This window comes from Budorcas taxicolor, chromosome 23 (genome assembly GCF_023091745.1).
Source record: "Budorcas taxicolor isolate Tak-1 chromosome 23, Takin1.1, whole genome shotgun sequence".
NCBI classification, from domain to species: Eukaryota; Metazoa; Chordata; class Mammalia; order Artiodactyla; family Bovidae; genus Budorcas; species Budorcas taxicolor.
This window is the reverse complement of record NC_068932.1, coordinates 16,560,811-16,586,981: the sequence shown is the minus strand read 5'-3', so window position 1 is coordinate 16,586,981 and position 26,171 is coordinate 16,560,811. Positions and strand designations below refer to the sequence as shown.

Here is a 26,171-nt window from a genome sequence, read left to right as displayed (position 1 = left end):
AAATATTACAGTCACTTGGGCATATCCAGTCTATCATATCTGGCCAGGGAAGACATTTTGCAAGAGTAGTTTCATTTGAAAGCCAACCATCTGGGATTAGGGTGTGTTGGTGAGAGTGTTTCAGGTGGCTGGCTGAGTGAATTTCTAATGGATCTAAGGCTTTATGCCGGGTATTCTGATAGAAGCATAACATATAGCCCCCTAATAGTTTCAGGGGCAAAACATGCCAAAATAAATAAATAAATAAATGAAAAGGCAACTGTGGCAACTGAATAAAATAGATTGTAGAGGTTAAAAGTATTCAGAAGGCAGCTCCCACAGGCTGTCAGTGTTAAGAACACAGATCTTGAATGAAGAGGTCTTGAATGAAAGAATTTGAATGGTTGTTTGCACACTTAACTGTGTGCCAAGTCTTGTGCTTAGCATTGTATTATACTTTACCTCATTTAGTCCTCAGCATTCTAGGATCAGTTGTTATTTTTATTCTGCATTTTATTGGTGAGGAGACAGGCACGTGAAGGTAGTGTGTGCCTGGCTTCCAGAGCTGTGCGTGGCAGAGCCACCGCCAGAGTAGGAGCAATGACATGCTAGGCCAGGGAACTGCTGAGGTCTACTGGTGCCATCTATAAACTCTCATCTGCACCAGTATTGATTCAAAGTTGGGTGTTAAATTAACCAAAGAAAGGCATGCTAGAGTTTACTGTTTTGAGTGACTAAAAAAAGAAAGAAAAAACAAGGAACCATTCGTGTAATAGTATGTGAGCAGGATTGAGGGCATAAAGAATGTTTTTTTGGCTGTGCCCTATGGCATGTGGGATCTTAGTTCCCCAACCAGGGATCAAACCCACATCCCCTGCAGTGGAAGCACAGAGTCTTAACCACTGGACCACCAGGGAAGTTTCCATGCAGACTTTTAAAATATATATAATTTTTTAAATTTATTTATTGGCTGTGCTGGGTCTGTTACTACACAGACTTTTCTCCAGTTGCGGCCAGCAGGGGCTGCTCTCCAGCTGTGGCTTGCAGGCTTCTCACTGCGGTACACTCTCTTGTTGCAGAGGCCAGGCTCTAGGCACATGGGCTAGCAGCTGTAGTTCCTAGGCTGTAGAGCATAGGCTCGATAGTTGTGGCACACCTCAGCATGTGGGATCCTCTTGGACCAGGGATTGAACCTGTGTCTCCTGCATTGGTGGGTGGATTCTTTACCACTGAGCTACCAGGGAATCCCCTCCATGCAGGCCTTTTAAAAGAGCAAGTTGCTGTCAGACACTCTGAGTACTTGTGTACATGAAGCTATTTGATGTGTTACTTCATCAAGTACTCTGTTGTTGGGCTTCCCTGGTGGCTCAGCTGGTAAAGAATCTGCCTGCAATACAGGAGACCTGGGTTCCATCCCTGGGTTGGGAAGATGCCCTGGAGAGGGCAAAGGCTACCCACCCCAATATTCTGGCCTAGTGAATTCCATGGCCTACATGGGGTTGCAAAGAGTTGGACACGACTGAGCCACTTTCACTTTCTGTCTGTATCATGGAAATGGGTCTCTGGAGACTTCTGTTTTTCAGTCATAGCCCAGTTCTCATCTTGACAGAAATAGATGAGCTTTTCCCTCCTGCTGTTCTTCCTTGTGGGGACTTTTCAGTAATTCAGGCTTGATTCTCTCCCAGTTTGTTCAAATGAGTAAGGTTTTTCGGTGTTTGCAGTTGGGGTGAATCAGCCTGAGTGCAGGGCCTGACATGTAGGAAAATGTACAGTAAGCGTTTGCTGAATAAATGAATGCACCTATAAATCTCAGTTAATTGGAATCCAGCTTGCTTAGCACTGAGGCAGGCAGCTTGTGAATGCGAATCACATGTGAAAGAAATGTCAAGACTTGACTTAACCTAAGCACCAGAGAAAGACAAGTCACCGAATGGCCCAGAATCAAAAATTCTGTGGTCAGTCTGTAAGAAGTGATGGTGTTGTCTTAAATCCACTTTCACATCGTGAGCAGACTGCAGTTTAGAATTTTATCAGCGTGATTCCTTATCACAATGTGAGAAGAACCTGGGAAGAGAGAGAAAGAAATTCACCCATGGTCCCAATATCCTAATAGAGCTGTCAGTCTTTCATCTCAAAAAGTATCTTTCATACTTGTGACCATAGTGTATATCCCATTTTGAATTTTATTTCCCTGGAGTTGTCAGATCTGTAAGTCAACAGTGTAGACTACTCATTATTTTGGAGAAGGCAATGGCACCCCACTCTAGTACTCTTGCCTAGAAAATCCCATGGATGGAGGAGCTTGGTGGGCTGCAGTCCATGGGGTCGCTAAGAGTCGGACACGACTGAGCAACTTCACTTTCACTTTTCACTTTCATGCATTGGAGAAGGAAATGGCAACCCACTCCAGTATTCTTGCCTGGAGAATCCCAGGGACGGGGGAGCCTGGTGGGCTGCCGTCTATGGCGTCGCACAGAGTCGGACACGACTGAAGCGACTTAGCAGCAGCAGCACTCATTATTTTCATCATGACTTAGCATTTTGGCACGAATATATTTTTTTTGCCTAGCCAAAGAGCTTTATTTTATTTGGCCAGCAGGTGGCACTCAAGAACAAGCTGCTCTTTCCTCAATAGTGATGGTCTGCTAGAGAAATCACTTTTCCCCCTTAATCTGATTTTAGATCAAAACACAAATCATTAGGGTAGATTTACATGAGTGATTAGAAACTCCCCTGGGCGTTAAGAATGTCATAAATCTGTGTGCATGTTGGCATTTAACTCCATTGAATCATTTATTCCACCAATGTGTATTTATTGAACAACGGTGCTAGACACCCGACATGCAAAGATTCCTAAGATAAACTGCCTGGCCTCAAGGAAAAGTGTCATTGGAAAATTACATGATCGTACATGACAATCAGAATGCAGTGTGGTAAATTCAGAGATGGAACCAAGGAAGTGTTTGAGGGGAAAATCAAAGAAAGGTTTTATCGTGCAGCAGCAAATAAAATGTGAATGATAGGGACTTCCCTGGTGGTTCAATGGCTAAAACTTGATGCTCCCGATGCAGGAGACCTGGCATCGATCCCTGGTCAGGGAACTGGATCTCACACGCACAACTGAGTTCACCTGTGGCAACTAAGATCCTACATGCAGCAACTAAGGCCCAGCACAGCCAAATAGATAAAAGTTTTAAAAATATTGTAAAAAAGTGAATGACAGTAGCATTATATTATAAATACAAAAAAATTTTTTTCATGCAGTACTCTAAGATTGTCTGAAAGTTGAGTCTGACTCTTTGTGATCCCATGGACTGTATAGTCCATGTAATTCTCCAGGCCAGAATCTTGGAGTGGGTAGTCTTTCCCTTCTCCAGGAGATCTTACCAACCCAGAGATCAAGCCCAGGTCTCCTGCACTGCAAGCAGATTTTTTACTAGCTGAGCTAAAAGGGAGGCACCTAAGATAGTCTAGATTCCCCAAAGTCTAGAGACAGTTATTTTTTTTTTTTTTCTTTTTTCCGCTGAAAACACTGAATGGTTTTGAATACTGACTCCATGAGGCAGGAAATCTTTGTTTTGTCCTCTGTTTACTTTCGACCTAGGAGAATGATTGACTTTTAGTAGGTGCTCAGTAAATATTTGTAGAGTGAGTAAAATGAGCAGTGGAATGACAAATTGAGATCTTCTCTAGAAATATCATTGGCAGTGATTTGCAGAGATGACTGGAGGAAGTGAGGACTGGAGACTTGGGCAGTGGCAATGTACTTCCTGCAGAGGTGTAGTGGAGCAGTCGTGGGCAGTCCCAGGGGGGAGGAGAGCAGAAGGATTCATGTGACTGTGTCCAGGACAGGGAATAAGCAGGGCTTGGGATTACTTAGGTCTGGGGAGGGAAAAGGAGGATGATTCTACTGGCTTTCTGGCTTGGGTGAAGGAAGACGGAGGGACAGAGCTAGGTTTGGTTTGGAACAGACTGGGTTCAAGATGTCTGAGGATCATGCGGTAGGGGATGTGTAGAAGATAGCTGAATGTGTCTGGAGCTCAAAAGAAATGTCTGTATAGATAACGGATCTGAAGGTGGATTTTGTGGACAGTCTCATTACACCTACTAGTTTTGCAGATGAAAGAAACTGAGGCTGAGAGAAACAGATTGTTTCCAAGTTTTTAAAGACAGCAGGCTTGCCTCAGCTGATCACTTTCCTCATGGGAGCCAGGCTGGACTCGCAGCCTGCCAGGACCCAACTTGCCTCCTCCAGAGCACGCCTGGTGGCACGTTTGGAAACAGTTGGCCCTGAGATGATTGCTCTGTTCTCTCACTTTATCCTTCGAGTGAGTGTTTTTGTTGAATCCCTCTTGAAGCTCAGCAGTCAGCTCTGCATCTTAGCCAGGGGGTGAGTTCCCCATGCTGTCTCCTCCTGGCTTGTTCTTTCCGAACCAAAAGTGGCTCAACTCAGACTACCAAGGGCTGAGCTTCTTTTTTTTGGTCTTCTCATATACCATGAAAGATCTTAGTTCCCTGACCAAGGATCGAAACCCAGGCCTCAGCAGTGAAGTCGCCAAGTCTTAACCACTGGATACCAGAAGATTCCTCTGAGCTTCTGAATTTGACTTTTTTGTTGAGTAATCTGTGGGTGCTAGTCCTGACTGGCCCTTTCTTGATCAGTCTGACTGGTTTCCCCATCCTCTCTGATCTGTTGGAACACAGCAAGATCCAACAACTCTGTGACCGTCCACAAATACATTTACCCCTCTGGTCCTCGGTTTTCCCTTGGAGAAAGTGGGTCAGATGATATGCCCTTCCAACGTTAGGAGATCTAATAGAGATGATATATTTTAAAACACTGTTCAAGAGCTTTTAGATATTATTTTTAAACAACGAGCCCCTCAGTAGCAAAGTGTACACATCTGGAAAAAGCATGTTGGCTTTGGTATCAGAAGGAAAACAATTGGCTAGAGCAGATCCATTCTGAGAGGTTTCCTGAGTACTGGTTTGTTGTTCTGGTGGAAGCAGGAAAAAATGGTGATAACGGCTGGATAACGGCCAAAGGTGAGGTGGCTGTGGGTAGGGGGTGGGTCCTGATAACTGGTGAGGTAGAGGGGGTGTGAGGTCAGGCAGCTGGTTATGGCTGATAATAAATAAAATATTGGAATGAATCAATGTTATCAAGCTGTTTATATCTTTCAGTTGAAAAATCCATATTGATACTGGTAAATGGAATTCGGTAGGACAGAAAAGCAGCCTAGGGAGAGCCTGAGTGCTTTTGTGGGAGAAAGGCGGTCACCCCTGATCTGAGTGTGTGTGCACACATGTGTGAGTATGCCCACATGTCAGTGTGTCTGTGGGTGAAGGCATAGAAAACTGGAATTAGGGGGAGGGGAGGGTTCAGTGAGTAAGTGCTCTTAATTTTTTCTGTGCCCCACCTCATTCCATAAAGGATTTGTGGTAACTTGCAAAAACACCTAGACTTTGAACAAGATAAATATAAATGAGCAATATAAACAAGTGATAGTTGATACTCCATAATGCATGTCCTAAGGTGGTGTTACAGATTTTGAAAGCAATGGATGGCATAAGTGCACAAAGAATGCCAGTTTCCGGTTGCACTTGGTGATTTTCCTGGAGACCCAAGACAGCTGGGCAACTACCTTTTGTTGTTCAATTTAATGCTCCGTTGGTCAAAGCACTTGTGAGGAACAACCTAGAAAGGTTATGCAGGTGCTGGACTTGAAATGGCCCACTCTGGCTGGTGGCATGTTAGAAGCACCACTTATGTCCTTGGCTGTCTCATCTTGTGTGCAGTCATTGGGCCCCAGAACCCCTTGCTGTCTGACCCCGCTCTGTGCCCAGGCAGTGTTTCTCAGTTATTCTTTTAAAGCACAAATGCGGTCATCTCAGAGCACCTTGCTGTTGGAACACAATTCCTGAACATTCTGGGGCCCCTGAGGGCCTGCTTTGTCTGTCAAGCTCTGTGGCTAAATAAGAATGCCCTTTAGGAAGGACTGTGCTTGGTGAGGATTCCAGGAGCTATGTTTCCTTATCATCAGCTAGTAGTGTGCTTTTTAGAAAACTGTTAAAAATACTAACTGCTGGGTTTTTTTTTTCTTCTTTTTAAAAATTTCATTGTTCTCAGTGTATATTCTTCCAACTTCCATGCGGTGAAGAGGGAATCCGATGGGGCTCCTGGGGATCTCACCAGCTTGGAGAATGAGAGGCAGATTTATAAAAGTGTCCTGGAAGGAGGAGACATCCCCCTCCAGGGCCTGAGTGGGCTCAAGCGGCCATCCAGCTCGGCCTCCACTAAAGGTAACGAGGTGTAGCCTGCAAGACTCTGGCCCATCTACAGTGTTATTGGGGTGTCTCTTGGCCATCTGTACCTGTTCCTAGGGTGATGGCAGTGAGAGTAAACCTCCAGCTACTGGGATCAGTGTTGACTTGTTCAGATCCATTTCCAGGCCACTGAGCCCTCCCGGCCCCCTTCCTGAGTTTCTCACCGGCCATTTTTCTTTCTGGTATTAATAGTTCCCTTCCTTTGAATCCCCACCTTGCTCTCCCTGAAGCATCTCTCTCTCTCTCTCTTTTTTGTTCTGGTTCCCTTTTCTTAGAAATTAGCTGAGCTTTTCCTAATTCTAACCGGGTGGCCATTTTTTGTTGCATCTTTGCACCTGCTTTGCAGCACAGATTATTTTGCTTCCGGACATCGACTGGAAATTAAAACAAAAGAAACCAAAAAAAAAAAAAAACACCACCACCAAAACCCTCTGACAAATAAGCATGTTCCCTCTCCCCCTTTCTTTTTTTTTTGGTAGCAGCTTTCAGCTTTAACCTAATGGGTCTGTTTATTTTATTCTGCATGCTTCCAGTGGATCGTAAAGGTGGGAATGCTCACATGATTTCTTCATCTTCAGCTCATAGCCGAGTAGTTCACAGTAGCAGTGCATTAGGCCCTGGGTGTAAGCACAAGAAGCCCCTGTCCGCCGCGAAAGCCTGCATTTCGGAAATCCTACCCTCCAAATTCAAACCCAGGCTCTCTGCTCCCAGCGCTCTCTTGCAGGATCGGAAGAGCATCCTTCTGCCGTCAGAAAAGGCTCAGAGCTGCGAAAATCTTTGTGTCTCGGGTTCTCTGAACGACTCCAGAAGAGGCCTCCCACTGCCAGTGGGGGGCAGCGTGGAAAATCTGCTCATGCGCTCGCGGCGGGACTACGACAGCCGCTCGAGCAGCACGCTGAGCCTGCAGGAGTTCGGCGCCGCTGCCAGGAGGCCCTGTCCACTCTCGAGGAAGGCCGGCCCGCAGTTTACCATGCTCTACCGCGACATGCACCACATCAACCGGGCCGGACTCTTCCTGGGGTCCGGCTCCTCCTCCAGCGTGCGGGATCTGGCCTCCCACTTCGAGAGGAGCGGCCTGGCGTTGGCCCGAGGCGAGCTGGGCCCCAGCCAGGAGGGCTCGGAGCACATTCCCAAGCACACTGTCTCCTCCCGCATCACGGCTTTCGAGCAGCTGATTCAGCGATCCCGGTCCATGCCGTCCCTGGATCTGTCCGGCAGGCTAAGCAAGTCCCCCACACCCGTGCTGGCCCGGAGCGGCCTCATGTCCGCCCGCTCGGCCGAGTCCCTCCTGGAGTCAACCAAGCTCCGGCCCCGGGAGGTAGATGGGCTGAGCTCCGGGAGCATCATCTATGCCTCCCCGACGTGTAGCCGGATGGCGGACTCCGCCTTGGGCTTCCGGGGCCTTGTGCCTTCTGAGCCCCTCTCCGCCTGCTCAGATGAGCTGGACCGCTGCTCCAACGTGTCCAGCGACAGCCGAGAGGGCAGCAGCGGCAGCGTTCACGGGGACTTCCCCAAACACCGCCTCAACAAGTGCAAGGGCACCTGCCCGGCCTCCTACACCCGCTTCACCACCATCCGCAGGCACGAGCAGCAGCAGGCCTCCCGGCGGCCCGACTGGCGCCCGGATCCCCGGGGGGACAAGGGCACGCTCCTCAGGAACATCTACCTAATGAGCCCCCTCCCCTTTCGCTTGAAAAAGCCCCTCCAGCACCCTCTCAGACAGCCTGGCCCCGGGGACTTCTCGGGCCAGAAGCCAGAGCCCCCCAGTCAGCCTCATCGGGACGAACCTCCCTCCGAGGGGAGGCCCTCGGTGCCCAAACGCCTGTCCTCCCGGCTCACCATGGCCCGGCTGAGCCGGATCTCAGAGCCCCCTCAGGAGAGACCCGCGACCCCGGAGCTCTGCCCGAGGGCCTTTAGTAACGGGAACTCTGTGCCGTACTCAGACCAGGGCCTGGACAAGAACAACAACCCCCGCGGGGAACTGGGGGCGCCCCTCGGAGGTTGCCTTCTGTGTGTCTGACCAGTCTCACCTCACCCGTCCCTCCATTCTGCTTGCTGTGTTCCCTCCTCCCCTGTGCCCTTGGTGCTCATTTTCTGGTCCGTCCTTTGTTTTCTGTTTGTTTTGCTTGGCAATTAATCATGGCTCGTAGTGGCTGCTCTTCTTTAAAAACAGATTCCCCATGTCATTTAGACTAACCACCAAACTCTGTTTCGAAAGAAAAATTGGCCGTTTAGCTCATCTGAGAAATTTGTTGATTTGAACTCCTGAACCCCTTGCAGTTCACACCAATCCTGACTCATGCTGAGGTTTTTTGAGAGGCAGCCTCTCTCGGTGGCCGTGTGTGTGTGTGTGTGAGTGTACAGTGTGTGTCCTGTAAGACCCTGCACGCCTTATTAATAGGGACACCTTTCTAAGACGGTCCTCTCTTTGCTCACTTTTGGCCTCTCGTTAGTTTTCTGTGTATGAAACTAGTTCACAGGTAGATCCAAAAAGCAGGAGGGAGGGGGTTTGGGTTTTTTCCTTCAGAATTTGGATACTGATCACCAAACAACAATGGTAAAAACTTGATATTTATCATGGATGAAAGGTGAAATCTTTTCCCAATCTGGTTTCCCACTAAATCTTTGCCTGTTTTAATTCTGCTTTATTGTTTTGAAGATTCAGAGTCACCAAGGCATTTTATACCAGCTGATTACTTGGAATCCACGGAAGAATTTATTCGACGGCGTCATGATGATAAAGAGGTAATCGCCACCTTTGAACTCTCTAAGCTCTTGTGCAGGCAAAAATATTTGGGGAGGTGACATGACCTAGCAGTTAGAATCCAACATAGGGATTTTCACAGGTGACTTTTTATATGACACAGGCTCGATCACTCCTTTTTTAGTCCACTTCTCCCAAAAGTAGGACTGACTTTTTTCAAGACACGAACTTCCAAAGGCCACGTCCTGCCAGTCTACTGCCCAGGAGGTTCAGAAAGAGGTTGCCCACCTCTGCATTCAGTGCGTCGAAAGGGGAGCACCCTCACCCCCACTTAATTATTCTCCAAGGAAACTCACCCTGTAAAGCACAGTTCATATTGTGAGAAGGATGCAATAGGAGAAAGAGGAAACGTAAAAAGAATAATGACCATGATAAAGACACTTTATAAAAACATTTGGAAGAAGTTGCCTTTAACTCAGAGATACCCCAATAAACAGTGACAGTGCCCCACCCCAAGAACTTCAGGATCAGCCTTTGTCTTGCAGCTGCTGAAACGTGTGCACAGCAGTGATCTGACTGGTGGGGCCAGGAAAGGGGCACATTCTCTTGGGATTTAGGAAGAGGTGGTTCTGTATATCAGCTAAATGGGCAGAATCACAAGCTGCTGTTGTGATGAAGTGTTATTACAAGATGTGCTTTCTAGACTTCACATTCCCAGAAGAAAGGGTCCTGTTGATTAAACAAGCTCTGAGGACCATTTTCCTGCAGTGAAAAGATGGAAGAATTGTTTTGAGGCTGGTGGCAGCAGGGGAAGGTGGTCATGTGTACACAACTCTGTCCCCTTCCCTGTAAAGTCCAAAGCCCTTTTCCTATGTTCTGTTTCATTGGGGTGGTTTCCGAGTCTAAGGGGATTTTTATTAAGAATTTAGGGTCGGGCTGACATGGAAGAGAGCTAGAGGGTAACATGCTGTCAGCTGGAGAGACAAAGGACAAGAAAGACCACAGTTCTGCCCTTCTCCGCGCGCCATACAGGCGGCACTCAGTAAGACAGTTGCACCTGTGAAGAGATACTCAAGAAAGCATTTGCTGGACAGAATTATTTTGTGATAACAATGTGAAAGTGTCACAATGCATGTCCATCAGGCCACAGAACAGACTTCTGTTTGTCACTGTCACTGAGATATGAGATTCCACTTATTGACACCTGGCCTGCTATGATGAAGGGAGGTGACATTCCGTTTCAGGAGTATAAACCCTAGCATCCAACATGGGAGGTTTTGTGATAGAATTCTCACCTACCATTTGGGAGGCAGGTTTTTCTTTGCTGATGTAGCGATTCAGAGGATGAGCAGCTTGTTTCCTGAATATACTGGCTCACAGATCCTGATGTCCTTATACCTGGGTTTTGGCTTATATGTTTAAACTATGGAAATGATGAATTTACTGAGGTCAGATTCAAGCTGGGAGGGGAGCTCTGCTCCATTTGCACTCACTCATATTATTATTAGGCCACGCCATGCAGCATGTGGAATCTTAGTTCCCCATCCAGGAATGGCTTGTGCCCCCTGCGTTGGGAGCATGGAGTCTTAACCACTAGACTGCCAGGAAAGTCCCACAAGTGGCTTATTATTAACACTGATGATAATGCAATTCAGAAAACAAGAACCTGTCAGTCCTAGAAGGGACATTGGTGGTCATCCAGCCAATTCCCTTGTTTTATCCAGGAAAGGACCACCACAGGGTACTGGCTAGCCCCAGACCACGTAGAAAGTTACCTTGTAACAGAGGCAGGGCTGGAAACCAGGGCCCTATGGTGTTTCACAAAGCACTTTCTCATGTCTTTTCTCACTGAATCTTTACCCCAACTTAACCTGTGCACTGGAAATCCCATAGCTATTTGACAAGTTACTGCTTTATCATTGGTAGACCCTGGAGAAGAATAGAAAGATGGGCCCACCCTCCTTTGGAGCTAGGTGTCACTTAAGGCATTTCACTACCTGCTAGGAGAAGGCTAATGCTTCACTGAGAATGCTCAAAATGATCAGTTCTAATTAATGCCTTCCTGCAAGCAATATTAATTCTGGGAATGCATTAATGAATGCATTAATGAATAATTCCGGGATTGGTTTAGAATAAGAAAACATTAAAATTCTCTTCTGTAGGGTCCTTTCAGTAGTCAGTGAGGACATTTAGTTAAATGTCATATTGTTTACTTATTTTAAAAAGCCTTTAAAAACAGAAATGAATGACTGTTTCCTTCATTTAGGAGAGAATATTTCTTCTAAACTCAGGTACCTTATTTAGTTTATCTCCTATATGTATAGTCTATAGCACTCCCTTAAACTCAGCTTCATTTCTCTAAGGAAGAAGTTGAGTAAAAAGTACATTAGGATGCTAAATGATGCTTTCTGTCCATCACGTAAATAGGTTTTGGTGCACATGCTGAAGCCTCCTCAAATTGTACTCAGGGGAGGGGTTGGCTGGCCTAGGAGGAAGGGTGCCGTATTTTCTGAAATGGGTATTTCTCCTCTCTTGAGCATATTCAAATAGCAGCAATAGGAAGCACAAAATGACCTGCTGGCCAGAGAACCCCTTAGTAAAAGCCCACAGCAGTTTTAACAGGCCAGATGTGGGCAGGAGGAAGAGCCCGCCCTGGTTCTACTGTGGGAATACGTTATGGGAGCTCATCACTGGCTAAGTGAGGTAAGGATAGCACTTCCGGCCTCCTGCCATGCTCCATGCTCGTGAATGCTCCAGAAGGATCCCTGGATGATGTGGCCTTGGCTGCCTTGTATCTGGAGGCAGGACGCTGTCAGCTGAGCCGACGGATAGTCTGCAGACAGTGTAACCACATGGGACCAGCCTTTAGTGCTGCCTGGATTTCTTCTGCAGTGCCAGCTCCTCCCTACACAGAGCACACAGGGGGTGGTTACAGTGGGAACATAAAGCCCCTCCAACATCTGTTTCCTCTCTATTGACCCAGCACCTTTTTCCTTAGTTGTTTTTGTTGGCAGTTTTCCAATGCCCTGGACCAGATGATTCACTGCCCATTTTATGCAATTTCATGGCAGAAACTTTTAGCGGACCAGAGACGACTTAAACGCGAGCAAGAAGAAGCCGATATCGCAGCTCGACGCCACACGGGCGTCATTCCAACGCACCATCAATTTATCACTAATGAGCGCTTTGGGGACCTCCTCAATATAGACGATACGGCAAAAAGGAAAACTGGGTCAGAGGTCTGTTTTGGTCACCTCGATTTGCTGCTTGACCCAAAGCAATAGTTGCCTCCCCTCAGCATTGCCCTCTGCAGGCCACATTAGTTCTCCAAGCAGCATCTGTCATCCTGGCTTCCCTTAGGCTTGCTTTGGCCCTTCTCTGGCTGCTCGGAGGACATGATTCCCGTAATGTCCTGTGCTCTGTATGTCCAAGCATGCCTGGCTGCGGGACTGGGATCCACTGGTGCACACTCTGAATGCATGCCTTAGAGCATCGGCTGCCTTCATGAGTCCCGTCTCCTCCATCCGCATTTTACCATGATACTGTGTTGCCTGTGTGTCCTGCTTAGAAACCTGTACCTTAGTTCATATGCATTAGTGGCCATGGTGTGGACAATTACAAGCTGCTTCTTGGAAGAGATGGTTTAGTGAAACTTGTATTACATGCAGTACTGCTGCTTGGTATCCTACAATGATATAATTGAAGTGTTCAAGAGAACTGAAACCTCACTGAGGAATTTTGAAAGCCAGAGAGTTTTGCAGTTAGGGCAAGCCATGGAGGGTAAGAACTCTCTGAGAGCCATTTCCTCCATTCCCTTAATTTGGACATTTCTCAGCTGAGATTACGAAACTTAATATTATACAAGGAACAAAGAGGCACAAGCCTTTAAAGTGATATTATCTGGACCTTGGCCTCCTGCGCGAAGGTCAGCATGTTGAAATTCTCATGCCGGCCAAATGCTGCATTTTGTGTCAGAGTTTGTTTTGCCACATGACCCTTAAGTAGCCCTGCCTAAGATTAGCTCCTTTTGGGGAAGTGTGTGTGTCTTGGGCTTGGGGGATGGGGGTGGAGGAATGGGGGAGTGACACCAAAGTGTATCCAGTTTTATAATCATTCAGTGTAACAGCTGATTAATATTCATGTCTCTGTCTTTCGAGTGACAGAGGCACCACTGGTTATTCTTCAAATGGTTTGGGTTTTGTTTTCTTTTTTTTCTTTTTTAAAGGAATAGAAGGTGACTGTGACAGAGAAGAAGGGAACCAGGTGAACAGGAAAGCTGGGGAGGGGAAAGTGGCTCTAAGGTGATAGAGAAAAATAAAATGTAATTTAAAAAAAGGCAGAAGTTATCAAGAGTAACTCAGATGCAAGGAAAAGACAGCTCCCAGCCCTCAGCATTCCAGTTCCTGCATACCACTCTGCTCTGAAGGTTCTGGTGATGGGTTATCCTTGTTCCCGGACCTACCTGGTTGTGAGTGAGGGAGGAGATGGGAACATGCAGAGGCAACCTAGGGCTGCCTACTCCTTGTAGATAATACATGCAAATGAAGTGCAACCAGGGCACAGTAACCATAGACAGAGGCAGGTCACTCTGCCTAACCCACCTTGCATCCCTTCTAGAGCAGAGGTTCTCAAACTTGAGAGCGTCAGAATCCCCTCAAGGCTTGTTAAAATACAGGCTGCTGGTCCCCATCCACCAAGTTTCTGATTCTGGGGTATGATCTGAGAATTTGCATTTTTGAGCAGTTCAGGGACTGCATGTTGAGAATCCGTGCCCTAGATGCTGACTGACAGACGTCGGAAGACAAAGACCAATGAGTCCTGGTGTTCCAGACCCTGTAGACGTACTTCTGTCCCATTACCATTGTGTCCCAGTGTACTAGGCTGTGTAGATGAACTCTGTCCCATTCAGTAGAGTTTGGGTGACCACTAATCCTGTCCAGGACCCTATGAAGGGACAGAAACAAGACTCAGACTGTGCTCTGGGGAAGCGGGCAGTCTAGTGGAAGAGGCACCCTTGGAACAGTTACCTCTGTTGTAGTAAGTAACACGATGCCTTGGGAACAGAGGAAAAGATAGATTCAGCCTCAAGGAGATGGAGGAAGATAAAGAGGGAAATGATGCTTTATATAGGCAATGATGACTTATATCTTATGTTTGATGGAATCAGTGCTTCTCAGTCTTAAATAACGTATGGGTTCCCTTTAAAGACAAATTTTCACCAACCCAACTGTGTTGACCTAAGCCAATTTACAGATTAAATAGTAAACTATACTCCTATACAGTTTTTATTTGATAATTATTAATTTAATTGAGAGTTGGTTAATATTCATGTCTCAATCTTTTGAGTGACAGAAGGTACCACTGACTGTTCATCACATGGCTTGGGTTTTACTAATTTAATTGATAGTTGATATAATTTCCCTGAATTCAGTTGTCACTCAGTATGAATATCATGCTATTTTGGTATAAATATGTTTTTAATTTCACACAGCTCTGCAGTTGGCTGTCATGAGGTAACCAGCACCCCCTCCCCTTTTAAAAATTGAAACCACTGTGACATTTGTGTCCTTAAAATGTTGGTCCTTTGGCCTTCTCTGTGAACTTGTCATTTGTAAATAACTCCATGATTGTTCTCTTCTTATTTGCTTATAGTGGTTAAATTATGCTCTTTAGTCATAACAGATACAGATGCAGACATTGAAATTCTGACATTGATTCTAAGGTTGGCATTTAGCTGAATTCTAGTATGTATCGGAGATAGACAGAAACAGCACGTAAAAATGCAAAAATAAAAAATTCCTGCAGAGAATTCATGGCCTTAAAAAGGTCCCTACAAGACCCCAGCTCGAGGAGCCTGATAATGTGGGGGTATTTCACTGAGGGATCAGGATCTAAAACTAAGTTTGATGAAGCTTCTGAAAGTGATTTTTTTTCTCACCGATATTCCCCTCTGCTTTGTCCATGCCTTCTAATATTGAAGTAGGAAGTACTAACTTAATTTTCATCACATTGTTTCCCTAGACCAAAAAGTCATAGCATTTGAGTAGGTTGGAGCTGCTCATGGCTGGGGCAGAATTATACTGGCAGCTATGCACAGCTTGCTCACTTGATTTCTCCCCTCTGTCTTTCTTTAAAAAAAAAAAAAAAAGTAACTACTCTTAGTGGTGGGGAAGAAAAATGTGCAAGTAAACATGGTAAGTAAAGAAGAACCTTTTCCTCTCTTTGCTGGAATTGGTGATGAAGAAATTCCAGACACAGAAGGGTGTTGAGACAAGATGCAGCAAATAGACTTGCCTGACTGGGACAGGAAGAGTGTCCTAGGAGATAAGGCAGTTAGGTATGAGTGGGGAGAAATTACCCAGAGACCTTAACCTACCTCAGGCATTGAGAGTTGACCTGAAGGATAGTTGAGAGACTCAGCCAACTTCAGGGTGAGGCAGTGATGTGATGGAGGCATTTGAGGAATGTTATTTGTGCCTCTGAGTGACAGCAGATTAGAGCAAAGAGAACTGAAGTCAAAGGAAGCTTTGTGCTTGTGGGGACCAGAGGTCGAACCTGAGAGGGGTTGTGGAGGGGACGGAGGGAGAGTTGGCGTGACTTAATGACAGGCTCGATGAGAAAGTGGAGGCGGGGCTGCGGACGACTTCCAGGCTTGGGAGACTAGGAGGAGAGGGCTCCCCGACAAGAATGGGAGCCTTTGAGGAAGAGCATGAGCTCAGGGCTCATATATCTGGCTTTTTGGATGATTTCACAGATGTTGAGAAATATATGGAGTTGGAGGTGATGTGAGAAGTCAATCAGGGTTCATCTACTTGCAGGGCATAATTTAAGTCATGCAAACAGAATGTGTTCCCCAAAGAGGAAGACAGTAGATAAGGAATGTCTCAGGATTTCCAGCTGGTTTTTTGTTTGTTTTTTTAATAACGGTATCGGCTTTGAGAACCAGCATTTCAGCTTTAGGACTTTTCTAACCATCTCTTCCCCAAATCTGGCCCTCCGTAGGGAGATCCTCGCGCGTGGCATAGCTGACTGAATATTCATCTAGTGCTCTGCTAAGGTCAGACAAGTGGAATTCTACTCATATTTCAATACCAGAGTAAACTGGTTAGGGCGGATTTTTCTGCTTTGCTTTCTGAAACTTGTGAACGTGTTCTTTTCATTGTACATGAATTGCGATTTTAACTTGTCACTGTTTCTTGTGTTTAGATGAGACCTGCCAGAGCCAAGTTTGACTTTAAAGCTCAGACACTAAAGTAAGTGCCATTTATCCACCTTGTTTCTTTTGGGGACAGGGTGCCTTCCTCCTGACCCTGTGCTTTCATTGTACCATGTTGCTTCCCCAAAAAACTTAATAATAACACTTTTTAAAGAGAAAATGAGAGATCCATAGACTTGAATATGTTAAACACCTCCAGTCACTGGGTTCTGTTTTCCCCCATAAATGTTACTCAAAAAAGTGTTCTGTGGAAGCACTTGATTCAACCAAGTTAAACAGATTTCTGTCCCACAGGACTTCCTCCAGGGTGCCAGGGTGCTGAAGTGCATGATGAGTCTCCAGAAAAGATCTAAAGTATATCACATTATCATTTTGCAAATCTTGTTACTATCAGACCTTGCCACTGGTTCCTTGAGGATGGGGTGTGGTCCATGGAGCAGGAAGGAGGCATCCTCAGCCCCCAATGATACATGACCTCTCAGCCTCTCATGAGTGTCCCCCTCCTCCTTGCTTACCTGATGTGGCAGTATTGTGGGGGGTGGGAATCACAGCTCCCACCCACCTCCATACCTGCGATCACTTAGAGTAGCAGAGTTGAGAAGCTGTAGCTCTCCGGCAGGGGTGGGTATTCTGAGGATTCTGCTCATCTGTGTGTCCATAGTTGAGGGTAAATGGAGGGGGGATATTCAGAACTCCCCTGAGAGGGGCTATGGCAAAAAATTGACGAAAGACATTCTTTTTCTAGAGACAAACGCCCTGGATTCCCTTCACAGGCCTCGTTAGGTTTAGAATTCTGCCTGCTGGTGCGAGACCCACACAGGCAGCCTTATTCTTTGATCCAGCACAGGGCTGACTCTGTGTGAGGTTTTCTGGATGTGCCCCGTTGTTTAGCCAGTACCCTTTTATGTGCCGTGGGACCACCTGGCACACCACAAAGCAGGCATGCCCCCTCCACACTGCAGTCAGAGAGCTGTCTTTCCATGCTGTTTGTTTGATGCACGTGGAAAAGATCAGGTCATTTTTTCTAATTCAAGAAAATTTCAAGTTGCAGTTTTTGTTTTGCTTAAAATGTATCTATTATTTTTCTGTCTCACTTTTAAAAATGGAGTCCTGGCTAGAGATTAACATGTTATTGAGGCAAACAAAGGGATGTATATGGAAAAGTTGCAAATGGGCATGAAGAGGGAAAATCCACTTTTCTTTTCCAAGATCCCTTTTCTGTGTTGAAAAGGAAGTGAACGAACATTTACTGACTGTTAACATTATCACAGGCACTAGGCTAGGTCTTCTATTTGTAGTTTGTTGCTGATTGCTCCAAAAGCTCTGAGTTAGCTCCTGTTTTCAGATAAAGTATCGGGTTGGCCAGAAACCCTGTACAGTCGTTTGGGCTTTTCCATAAAATGTTTCTTGGCTTCCCTGGTCGCTCAACTGGTAAGGAATCTACCTGCAGGGCAGGAGACCTGGGTTGGTAAGATCCCCAGAGAAGGGAAAGGCTACCCACTCCAGTATTCTGGCCTAAAGAAATCCATGGACTGTATAGTCCATGGGATCACAAAGAGTCAGACATGACTGAGAGACTTTCACACACACACATAAGATGTTTCTGGCCAACTCAACACCTCAGAGGAATTAAGTATCTTGCCCAAGGTACCAGAGCTAGCAAATGAAATAACTGGGTTTTGAACCCAGATCTGCCTAATTTCAGAGCCTTTTTACCGCATGATGCTAGAAGAGTGTATGTATGGATGGATGGATGGATAATGAGATTGGCGGATGGATGGATAATGAAATGAGTGGGTAGGTGGATGGCTAAATGGATAGAATGATAAAAGGATATCAGGATGTCACAAATACTGATGTAACTTGCCCCCTTTGACCTCACTCAGAGTCTTCTTTTGCTAAAACACCGAGCATCTCAGTCTTACACTCATTGGAACATCTCCTAAAATGCTGTGACCCTCTGTCCACAGGGAGCTTCCTCTGCAGAAGGGAGACATCGTTTACATTTATAAGCAGATCGATCAGAACTGGTACGAAGGAGAGCATCACGGCCGGGTGGGGATCTTCCCCCGCACCTACATCGAGGTACCCTGGCTCTGTCTCTTTCTCAGGAAAAACCCGGACATGCCCAGAGCACCATTTATCTAACTTGTGTTTTGTTTCCTCATTTCCTTGCCTTCTGCTCTTTTCTGTTCTCCTTTGCCTCTTTTTTTTTTTCCCCCCTTTCTTAGCTTCTTCCTCCTGCTGAGAAGGCTCAACCCAAAAAACTGACACCAGTACAGGTTCTGGAATACGGTGAAGCCATCGCCAAGTTTAATTTTAATGGTGATACCCAAGTAGAGATGTCCTTCAGAAAGGTAAGCTGCCCTCTCATACTGCACCAGGGGACCCCCCACTTGGGAGGTGCTGTCACTGTGGGGATGGGGCATTGCGGTGCCGGCCAGTCTGGTGGGGCTGTTGCATACCCAAGAGCTGTGCCCCATGAAGAATTGCACTGACGGCATTTGGGGGATTTCTACAGTGAAGTGTTAAAGAACAGACCATACACTGAATTTACTGATGAAAGGTAGTATTTCTGAAATCACAGACCCACCTCTTTCATTAACTGTATTCAGTGTTTATTGAGTACCTAGTAATGTGAGAAGCGCTGTGTTGCCAACTAGGTTATACAACATTAATGTGGAGAAGGGGACGTCCTAGGACACCAGAAGTCTGAAAAACTTCGAAGCCAAGAGTCATAGGTTATCAGGCATGCAGCTTTTGGGGAGTTAAATAATTTTTCAGAGCTGTGATTTCCTCCTGTGCTAAGTGAAGATAAATGGCCCTCTCCCTGAGCCTCCAGGAGCAGATTAAATGAAGCAGCCTCAGGGAAGTCCCCAGTGTGACACGGGGCACTTAGTTGGCCCTCAGCGAGCAGGAGATGACAATGTTATCATTGCCTTCAAGGTGGTTGTACTTATTTTGAACACAATTAAGCCAGGCAGAGACACTGTTCTTCCCAGGAATTCAGAAACTCTGTATATGTCAAAATTCTCTGGCTGGCTGAAGGTACTAAAGTTAAGAATTTTACTGAGGGTTGAGGGAAGTGAGGTATGCCTTGAAAAAAGATGAACCACGTTACAGAAAAGAGAAACAGTGGAAGCAACCTAGTTGCCCTACATCAGGAGACCAATAATTAAACCATTATATGTATGTACAATCGAATATCTGCAGTGGGCCATTAAGCTGTGCACTGGTAGGAAAAACAGAATTATATTTCTTGATAAAGAAGGATGTGTACTGTATGTTATTCAGTACCAAAAAAGCAAATTACAAAAGGGAATACAGTGCATATTGTTTTTATAAGAAAAAATATATGCAAGTCTAATTCACGTGGAATTATCTGTACCAAAATATTACCAGGGGTGACCCTCAAGTGATAATATTATGGGTAGTGATTATTTTCTGCCTTACGTTTATGTTTTAATTTTCCTATAATGATACAGGAAAAATACAATTATATTAAAAATGAAAAAGAATCCCCCAAACCTTTACCTTAAAGAAGAAGATTGGATATCTGTCTGTTTTGCATTAAGCAAGTCAAAACCACTAGATTTGGGGAATTCCCTGGTGGTCTAGTGGTTAGGACTATGCTCTCACTGCCAAGGGTCCAGATTCAGTCTCCATTCAGGGAACTATTTTCTACAAGCTTTGTGATGCAGCCAAAAAAGAAAAGACATTACATTTTCCTGTTAGCTTGGAGTAATGAGTCTGACCTTCTTTAGTGAAATATGTAAAGACCAAGCTTAACAGACTCCCGGCAGTTCTAACTGCTGTTAGCATCTCCATCTCAGTGATGATTAATTTCGTCCAGGATGAGCATGGAAGGTTTTTCTGATCGAAGAATGTGACAAGTCATGCAGGAGAGCACAGGGTACAGGCAGCGGCCTCAGATGTGCTGAGGTCTGCTAGGGCAAGGACCACTGCCTCACTGTGTCTTGCAGGGCGAGAGGATCACACTGCTTCGACAGGTGGACGAGAACTGGTACGAAGGGAGGATCCCAGGCACGTCCCGGCAAGGCATCTTCCCCATCACCTATGTGGATGTGATCAAACGGCCACTGGTGAAAAATCCCACAGATTACATCGACCTGCCTTTCTCCTCCTCCCCAAGTCGTAGCTCCACTGCAAGCCCTCAGGTACCTAAGCTTCTCGTCACTGGTTTTCACACTCAGCACGACAAATCTAAGTGCTAATGGCACACAGCCCCTCTGGGGTGGGTCTGCACCAGTGCAGATAGTATGCACCCCAGGGTTTGTTTTCATGTGTACAACGGCATTTTTCAAGAATTTGCTGAGAGAAATATTATCTGAGGGAAAAGGAAGCACTTAGGGTGATTGCTTTGGGACAAGATGATTAGGGAGAGAAATAACTGTCATTATCAGATGGTCCAAAACTCTGTTCTGGCAGCATCCCATGTTGACCAAAGCTGGTTGTCTGGGTACCGCCGCTGTCCCATACATACCATGGCCAGGATGGTTTTCTTAGTCATCTTACTGGTCAAGATTGGCCTGCAGAACACAAAGACTGAAAGAATTCCACGTCCTCATCCTCAGACACATAGACCAGATTCAGAGTATTCTTTGCAGTCAAGACCCGGGTTGCAAAAGGAATTTACAGCATTTCTGTCTATACTAGGCTGAAAGGAAGTAGATTTATAAGCATAATATGGTCTTTGCTTCCTAAACATTAATTATGAACCAACTTATTTTAAACTATAAATTATTTCAAACGCATCCCCACTGTCCAAAGCCAAGGAAAAAAACTAAACCTTGGGTTCAGGAGAGGCACAGTGGGGTGACTTCTGTGAAAGACTGACCGTAAATGGTAAGTTACAGGGAGGATGGTCAGGGGAACAAGAGCAGGACCCGGGGGCCCAGGATGCCACTTGGAAGGGGCCTCTTTTCTCTCATCGTCCTCTCTCACTTGCCATTCCCGACCCCAGGAGATGGTTCTTGGCTGAAAGCATGAGGCAGGCTGACCCAAGGATTCTTTGCATGGCGAGATCTAGATCCCGTGATCTCCCAGGGAGAGAGTGTGGGCCGGGCATAGGGCATTCTGCTTCGTCACAGCATGAGGAACACAGCTAGATTTTACGCTTGACTGTAGCCAAGTGCAACTATGAAACAAGATGGCTACACTGCTCCTACACCTCTCTGGAAGGCTCTTCGCTGAGCCCCCTAGAGAGAATAAATGCCCAAGAAGGGCCAGAGTGGTGGCAGACCTTTTTAAACTCTCTTTACTCAAGTATGGTTGACGTACACTGTTATATTTGTCTCAGTGTACAACATAGTGGTTCAGGAGGCCACCTTTCTCTCCTCATGGCTCCGGGTCAGGGTTCATTGCAGAGGCAGTCGGATGGGGTGGGGGTAGGGAGCTCCCAGTGTGTCCCTTTAAATCTGATTCTGCAGACCAGCCAGCAGCATCTGTTCCTGTCCTGATGGGACCCTTTCTCTCATCTCCATGCCACCTGCTTCTCCATTCTCCCCCGCCTGCACACATCCATGCATTCACATGCACACACCTGCATCCACACACACGCACACGCATCCACATCCAGGTTCTCTCCCAGCCCGACCAGATGATTTCCTTTCTGGACTCCAGCGTGCCCTGCTCATCCTCTCCATTTCGGTCCTCTCCGGACATCCCGTGTGATTATTTTCCTCCTTTATTCTCTGTGCTGACACTTGTGCCTTTTACTTCTTTTGTTTTCTTCTCTCTCCTTCTCTTTTGAAGTTTCCCAGTCACAGCAAGCTCCTCATGCCAGCCCCCTCATCTCTGCCCCACCCCCGCCGAGCCCTGTCCCCGGAGATGCATGCTGTCACCTCTGAGTGGATCTCGTTGACTGTAGGGGTCCCGAGCAGGCGTCCTCTGGCCCTGACCCCACCCTTGCCTCCCCTGCCCGAGGCTTCTATCTACAGCAGTGACCCCCTGGCCTTGTTTGCAAGGCCCAGCTCCTCGCTGCCCCTTAACTTTCCCCATTCGGGCTGGTCGGACCGGTCCACCCCACACTCAGTGGTCTCCCCGCTGGCCCTGCCACCTCCGCACAAAGCCCACTCCCCAGTGCCCGGGGCCCAGGCCTCCTTCCACGTCAATGGAGACAGTGGTACCTATGTGCCATCTCCGGGGGTCCTCCAGGATAGCTTCTCCCAGCCGTGGCTTGGGCGATCTGACAGGGTCATCTCAGAGCTTAGCGACGCCTTTAGCAGCCAGGGTAAGCGGCAGCCATGGCGAGATGGAAATGGAGCGCGTGAGAGGAAAGCAGAGAGGGAGGCGGGTGAGAGATGCCCAGGTGGACCCGCCATCTCTAAGAAGAGCTGCTTGAGGCCGTCAGACGTGGTCAGGTGCCTGAGCACGGAACAGAGACTCACAGAGCTCCACACCCCAGAGGAGAGCCGGCCCCGCCAGCAGCCCCCGGGGGGCCCTTTCTCGGGAAGGGAGGCTGAGCGCTCAGAGCTGCAGAGAGGTGGTGAGCCGGCCGAGAGGAAGGCCGCTCGGACGGGTGCGAGCCAGGTAGGCCTGCAGCATGACCGTGTGTGCCCAGGTGTCTCGGGCAGCGGGGGCCTCACCCACAGCCAAGTGGATGCCCGCAAGACCCGTTTGCTTGTTTGGAAACAAAAATACGACCCAGGAGGGAATGGAGGGGTCATCCATTAGGTTGTCAGGGCTGAAACAGCTGGAGGCCTGGGACAGTGTATTCTAGCCTTTCGAAGTGATTCCAAAGTAAGCCACACTGTTGGGTACCTCCTGGCCTGGTACGAAAACTCGAAAGAAGGCAGGCCTTCCTCCTGGCCCAGTCGCGCCGGGGAGAGGACCCTCGGTTTGCTCTAACACAGCTGAGAACACCAGGCTTCAGTTTGGCTCCGTGTGGTTTGGTTTGTGTGCTGCGCTGTGTTTCCATAACCCCTGGCGCTCTGCCTGCCAGTGCTTAGCCCCGCTGGGTCTCTGTCCTGTCTTGTGTTTGTGTGGGAGCTGAGCTGCTCGCTGATGGGCACCTGTGTTTTGGTTTTGGGGGGATCGACCCAGTGCTGGGATCCTTGAAGGATAGGCCAGGTTTTTAGGCAACTGTCCCATTTTCTGTTTGGGACGACTACAAAGATTTTGGGATTTGGACCGAGGTGGCCCTAGGATGTTTTGAGGGCTTAGAAATTGGGAGCAGGTGGCGGGGAGGTGAATGTGGCAGTTAGATCATAGTTCTAATACTGGCTATGTTGTTTAATACCCCGGAATTCAGAGCCTTTGGGCAGCTTCTCCAAAGTAGCCAAGTCTGAATACCTGCTCTCCTCTACCCTCTAGTGATTTGGAATTGAGTTACTTTCCCCTTCTCAGCCTCAGTTTCCTCATCTGTAAAATGGAGATAACAACTACCTCTACAGTCTGGTTGAGAGGATTTCACGAATTGATGCATGTTAAGTGCTAAGCATGGGGCTGGGAATGGAACACATCAGCACTTTATAAATGCAAGCTCTCCACCTTGGAGCTTCTAGAGCTGAGAACATTCTAGAATGTCTTTTGAACCAAATGGAATTCTTAAAGATGTCTCCAAGCCATTTATTATCCACTGTGCACAATGCCCATGGTAGATGATAATGTTTAATCTCAGTTTCCCTTTAAAGTGTCATTTACTCAACAGATACTCATTTGAGGATTGTAGTCACCTACCTCTGGGCAGGATACAGGGTTTCCCATTCTGCCTTTGGAGCCCTGTGCTTCAGGGATACTGGCACACACAGCTGCAGAGGTTTGCCTGGAGGCTGCAGGAGCCTGTGGCCTGAAGCACAGATTTGGCCACACCTGCGACCCCAGCCTGATGATGGGGATTGGAGCGTCATTGCTGCGGGGAAGGACAGTGTGATAATGGTCAGTAGTCAGGCTCTACCTCCCACTGGCTTTCTGCTGTCCAAAGTAGCAGTGGAATTTGTCTCTCACTCACAGGACAGTGTAAGGATTAAAGGAGGTAGGTGTGGTGCCTGGCAGGCGGGAAGGCTCCCTGAAGCAGGATGTTGCTCCAGCTCTGAGGCCAGTGCTGAGGAAATAGCCATACCTGGGGAAGGCTTTGCCTGGGCAGGTGTTCCTGGAAGGCATGTTCTGTGAGGAGAGAAGGGTGTGTCCAGTCAAGGAAAGAAATAATTTGCTGGGGGAGAGGCGGTGAAGTGACTGATGGAAAAAAAGTCAGTTTCTCAACACAGGAACAGTTCTGGAAAGGTTCTAAGTCAGCCCTTGGGGCCTGGAGACCTCCTCGTGGTTGGCAGTGAGTCATTGCGGCCCAATGCCAGGACCCAGTGTACACAGGAAGCACACGCGGTGCTTGGAGAGGCTGGGGGTGCACACTTCCCACTTCCTAACTCGGAGAGGAGGCAGCATGCTGGCAATACAGAAAGCCAAGCTTGTTGAAAACTGGTTTTCATTTCCTGATGGGCCTCCAGGCCCCAGGTGCAGCCCTTCCCATGCCCTCCCTCCTGCTCTCCCGGCAAAAAGCTGGGCCTTGGCCTTGCTCCATGTTGAGAGCCAGGGGGTGATGTGAAAATGGCTGCTGCCCACCCACTCCCTCACCAGCTCCTTCACCTTCCCCTCCTAGGACTGGGACCTGGAAGTCAGCTTGGGAAATGAGGTCCTTCCAAGGAAGCTTTCTGCCTCTCTTGAGGCCCTCTTGGGCTGACAGAGCCCAAGTTGGGAAGGGCTTGAATGACAGGTATTCTCTCGTGACCCAGTGACCTCAGTCTGTGTCACTTATTTGAACAAATGCATTCCAGACCTGCTTGTATTATCAGAAAAACTGTCAGCTGCTCTTGTCCTTGCTGGGGGCGAGGAGCCGAACCAATAATTCAACTTTATTATCAGTGTTGGGAACCTAGGTAGATGTTCTGATCTATAAGTGAAGGGAATCTAACCGGAGAGCAAGAAGAGACACTCGGAAGTGTTTTGACCATTTCCTCTTCTATTTGAGTGTCTAGGATGTTCCGGGCACTGTGTGAAGTGCTGCAAAAGGCAGAGAGGGGTGAGCATTGTCAGGGGCCCCCCTGCTCTCAGGAAAGTCTCTCCTCCTTCCTGGGCTTAGAAGGCCTCATGGAACTGCCTGTTTTGACAGCTAAGCCAGCCTCACCCTCCCAAGTCTCCCCTGCTTGTGCATCTGGAAAATTTCCACCCGTCCTTTACTTCTCCACTCCTTCCCGGAAGCCTTTCCTGCCCACTTTCCCCTCCCCCTGCAAGACTAGACTAAGTGCTGGACTTTGTGCTTTCGCGGCCCCCAGCACCTGATCTAAGGGGCACTTATCACCTCTGTTGTATTTGTCCCTTTGTCTGTCACCGTCAGAGCGCAAGGGACCAGGACACCTGATAGGAGGGAGGTGCTCAACAAGTATTTGTTGAGTGAAAGCAGAGATACAATATGAGTGACCCCAAGTAATGGAGCGTAGGTCTCTCCTGGGGGATAAGACATGTTCACAAAAACAAGTAAGCAGACCAGGAAGGAGGGTCACGGACAGTTTCCTTGGGGAGTTAAAGATGAGAATAAGCAGGGGGTCGGGGGGCGGCGAGTGTGGGGTGGGGTGGACAGATTTCAAGAGAAAAGTGACTTTTGATTTGGAGCTTAAGGAACTGGGAGTTTTATGATAGGTGAACAGCAGGAGGGTAGCATTCGAAGCAAGCAAATAGCCTAGCTAAGCCCCAGGGGTAGGAGTGTGAAAGGGCAGGTGAGTTCTGGTTTGGGTGGGGCTTGTGGGTCCACAGGTGGGTAGAAGGGGCTGTGAGCAAAGCTTGGAGGGCTGGTCGGTGCACATGGATACTGGTCAGCACCTCCGCACAGTGTCTGGCCATCCTCCACAGGTCCTGTGACCCTTGCTAACTGGTCATCTGCATTCCCTACTCGGTGCTCGTCCCTGTTCTGCTGCTTTCTTTCTCCTGAGT

General features: G+C 47.5%; 1 protein-coding gene across 3 annotated transcripts in view; it reads left to right on the top strand.

Annotated features, from left to right (window-relative positions):
- Positions 1-26,171, top strand: part of SORBS1 (sorbin and SH3 domain containing 1) — a 233,341-nt gene that overhangs the window by 190,662 nt on the left and 16,508 nt on the right. For 2 of the 3 annotated variants that reach the window (XM_052660713.1, XM_052660714.1), the window contains 8 exons: positions 6,110-6,282; positions 8,966-9,051; positions 12,082-12,249; positions 16,217-16,263; positions 18,197-18,311; positions 18,458-18,583; positions 20,210-20,404; positions 22,002-22,778. In XM_052660713.1, coding sequence (XP_052516673.1) covers positions 6,110-6,282; positions 8,966-9,051; positions 12,082-12,249; positions 16,217-16,263; positions 18,197-18,311; positions 18,458-18,583; positions 20,210-20,404; positions 22,002-22,778 — 1,687 coding nt within the window. Of the gene's footprint in view, positions 1-6,109; positions 6,283-6,839; positions 8,307-8,965; positions 9,052-12,081; positions 12,250-16,216; positions 16,264-18,196; positions 18,312-18,457; positions 18,584-20,209; positions 20,405-22,001; positions 22,779-26,171 lie in introns of all 3 variants that reach the window. The other variant, XM_052660712.1, reaches the window with a different exon arrangement.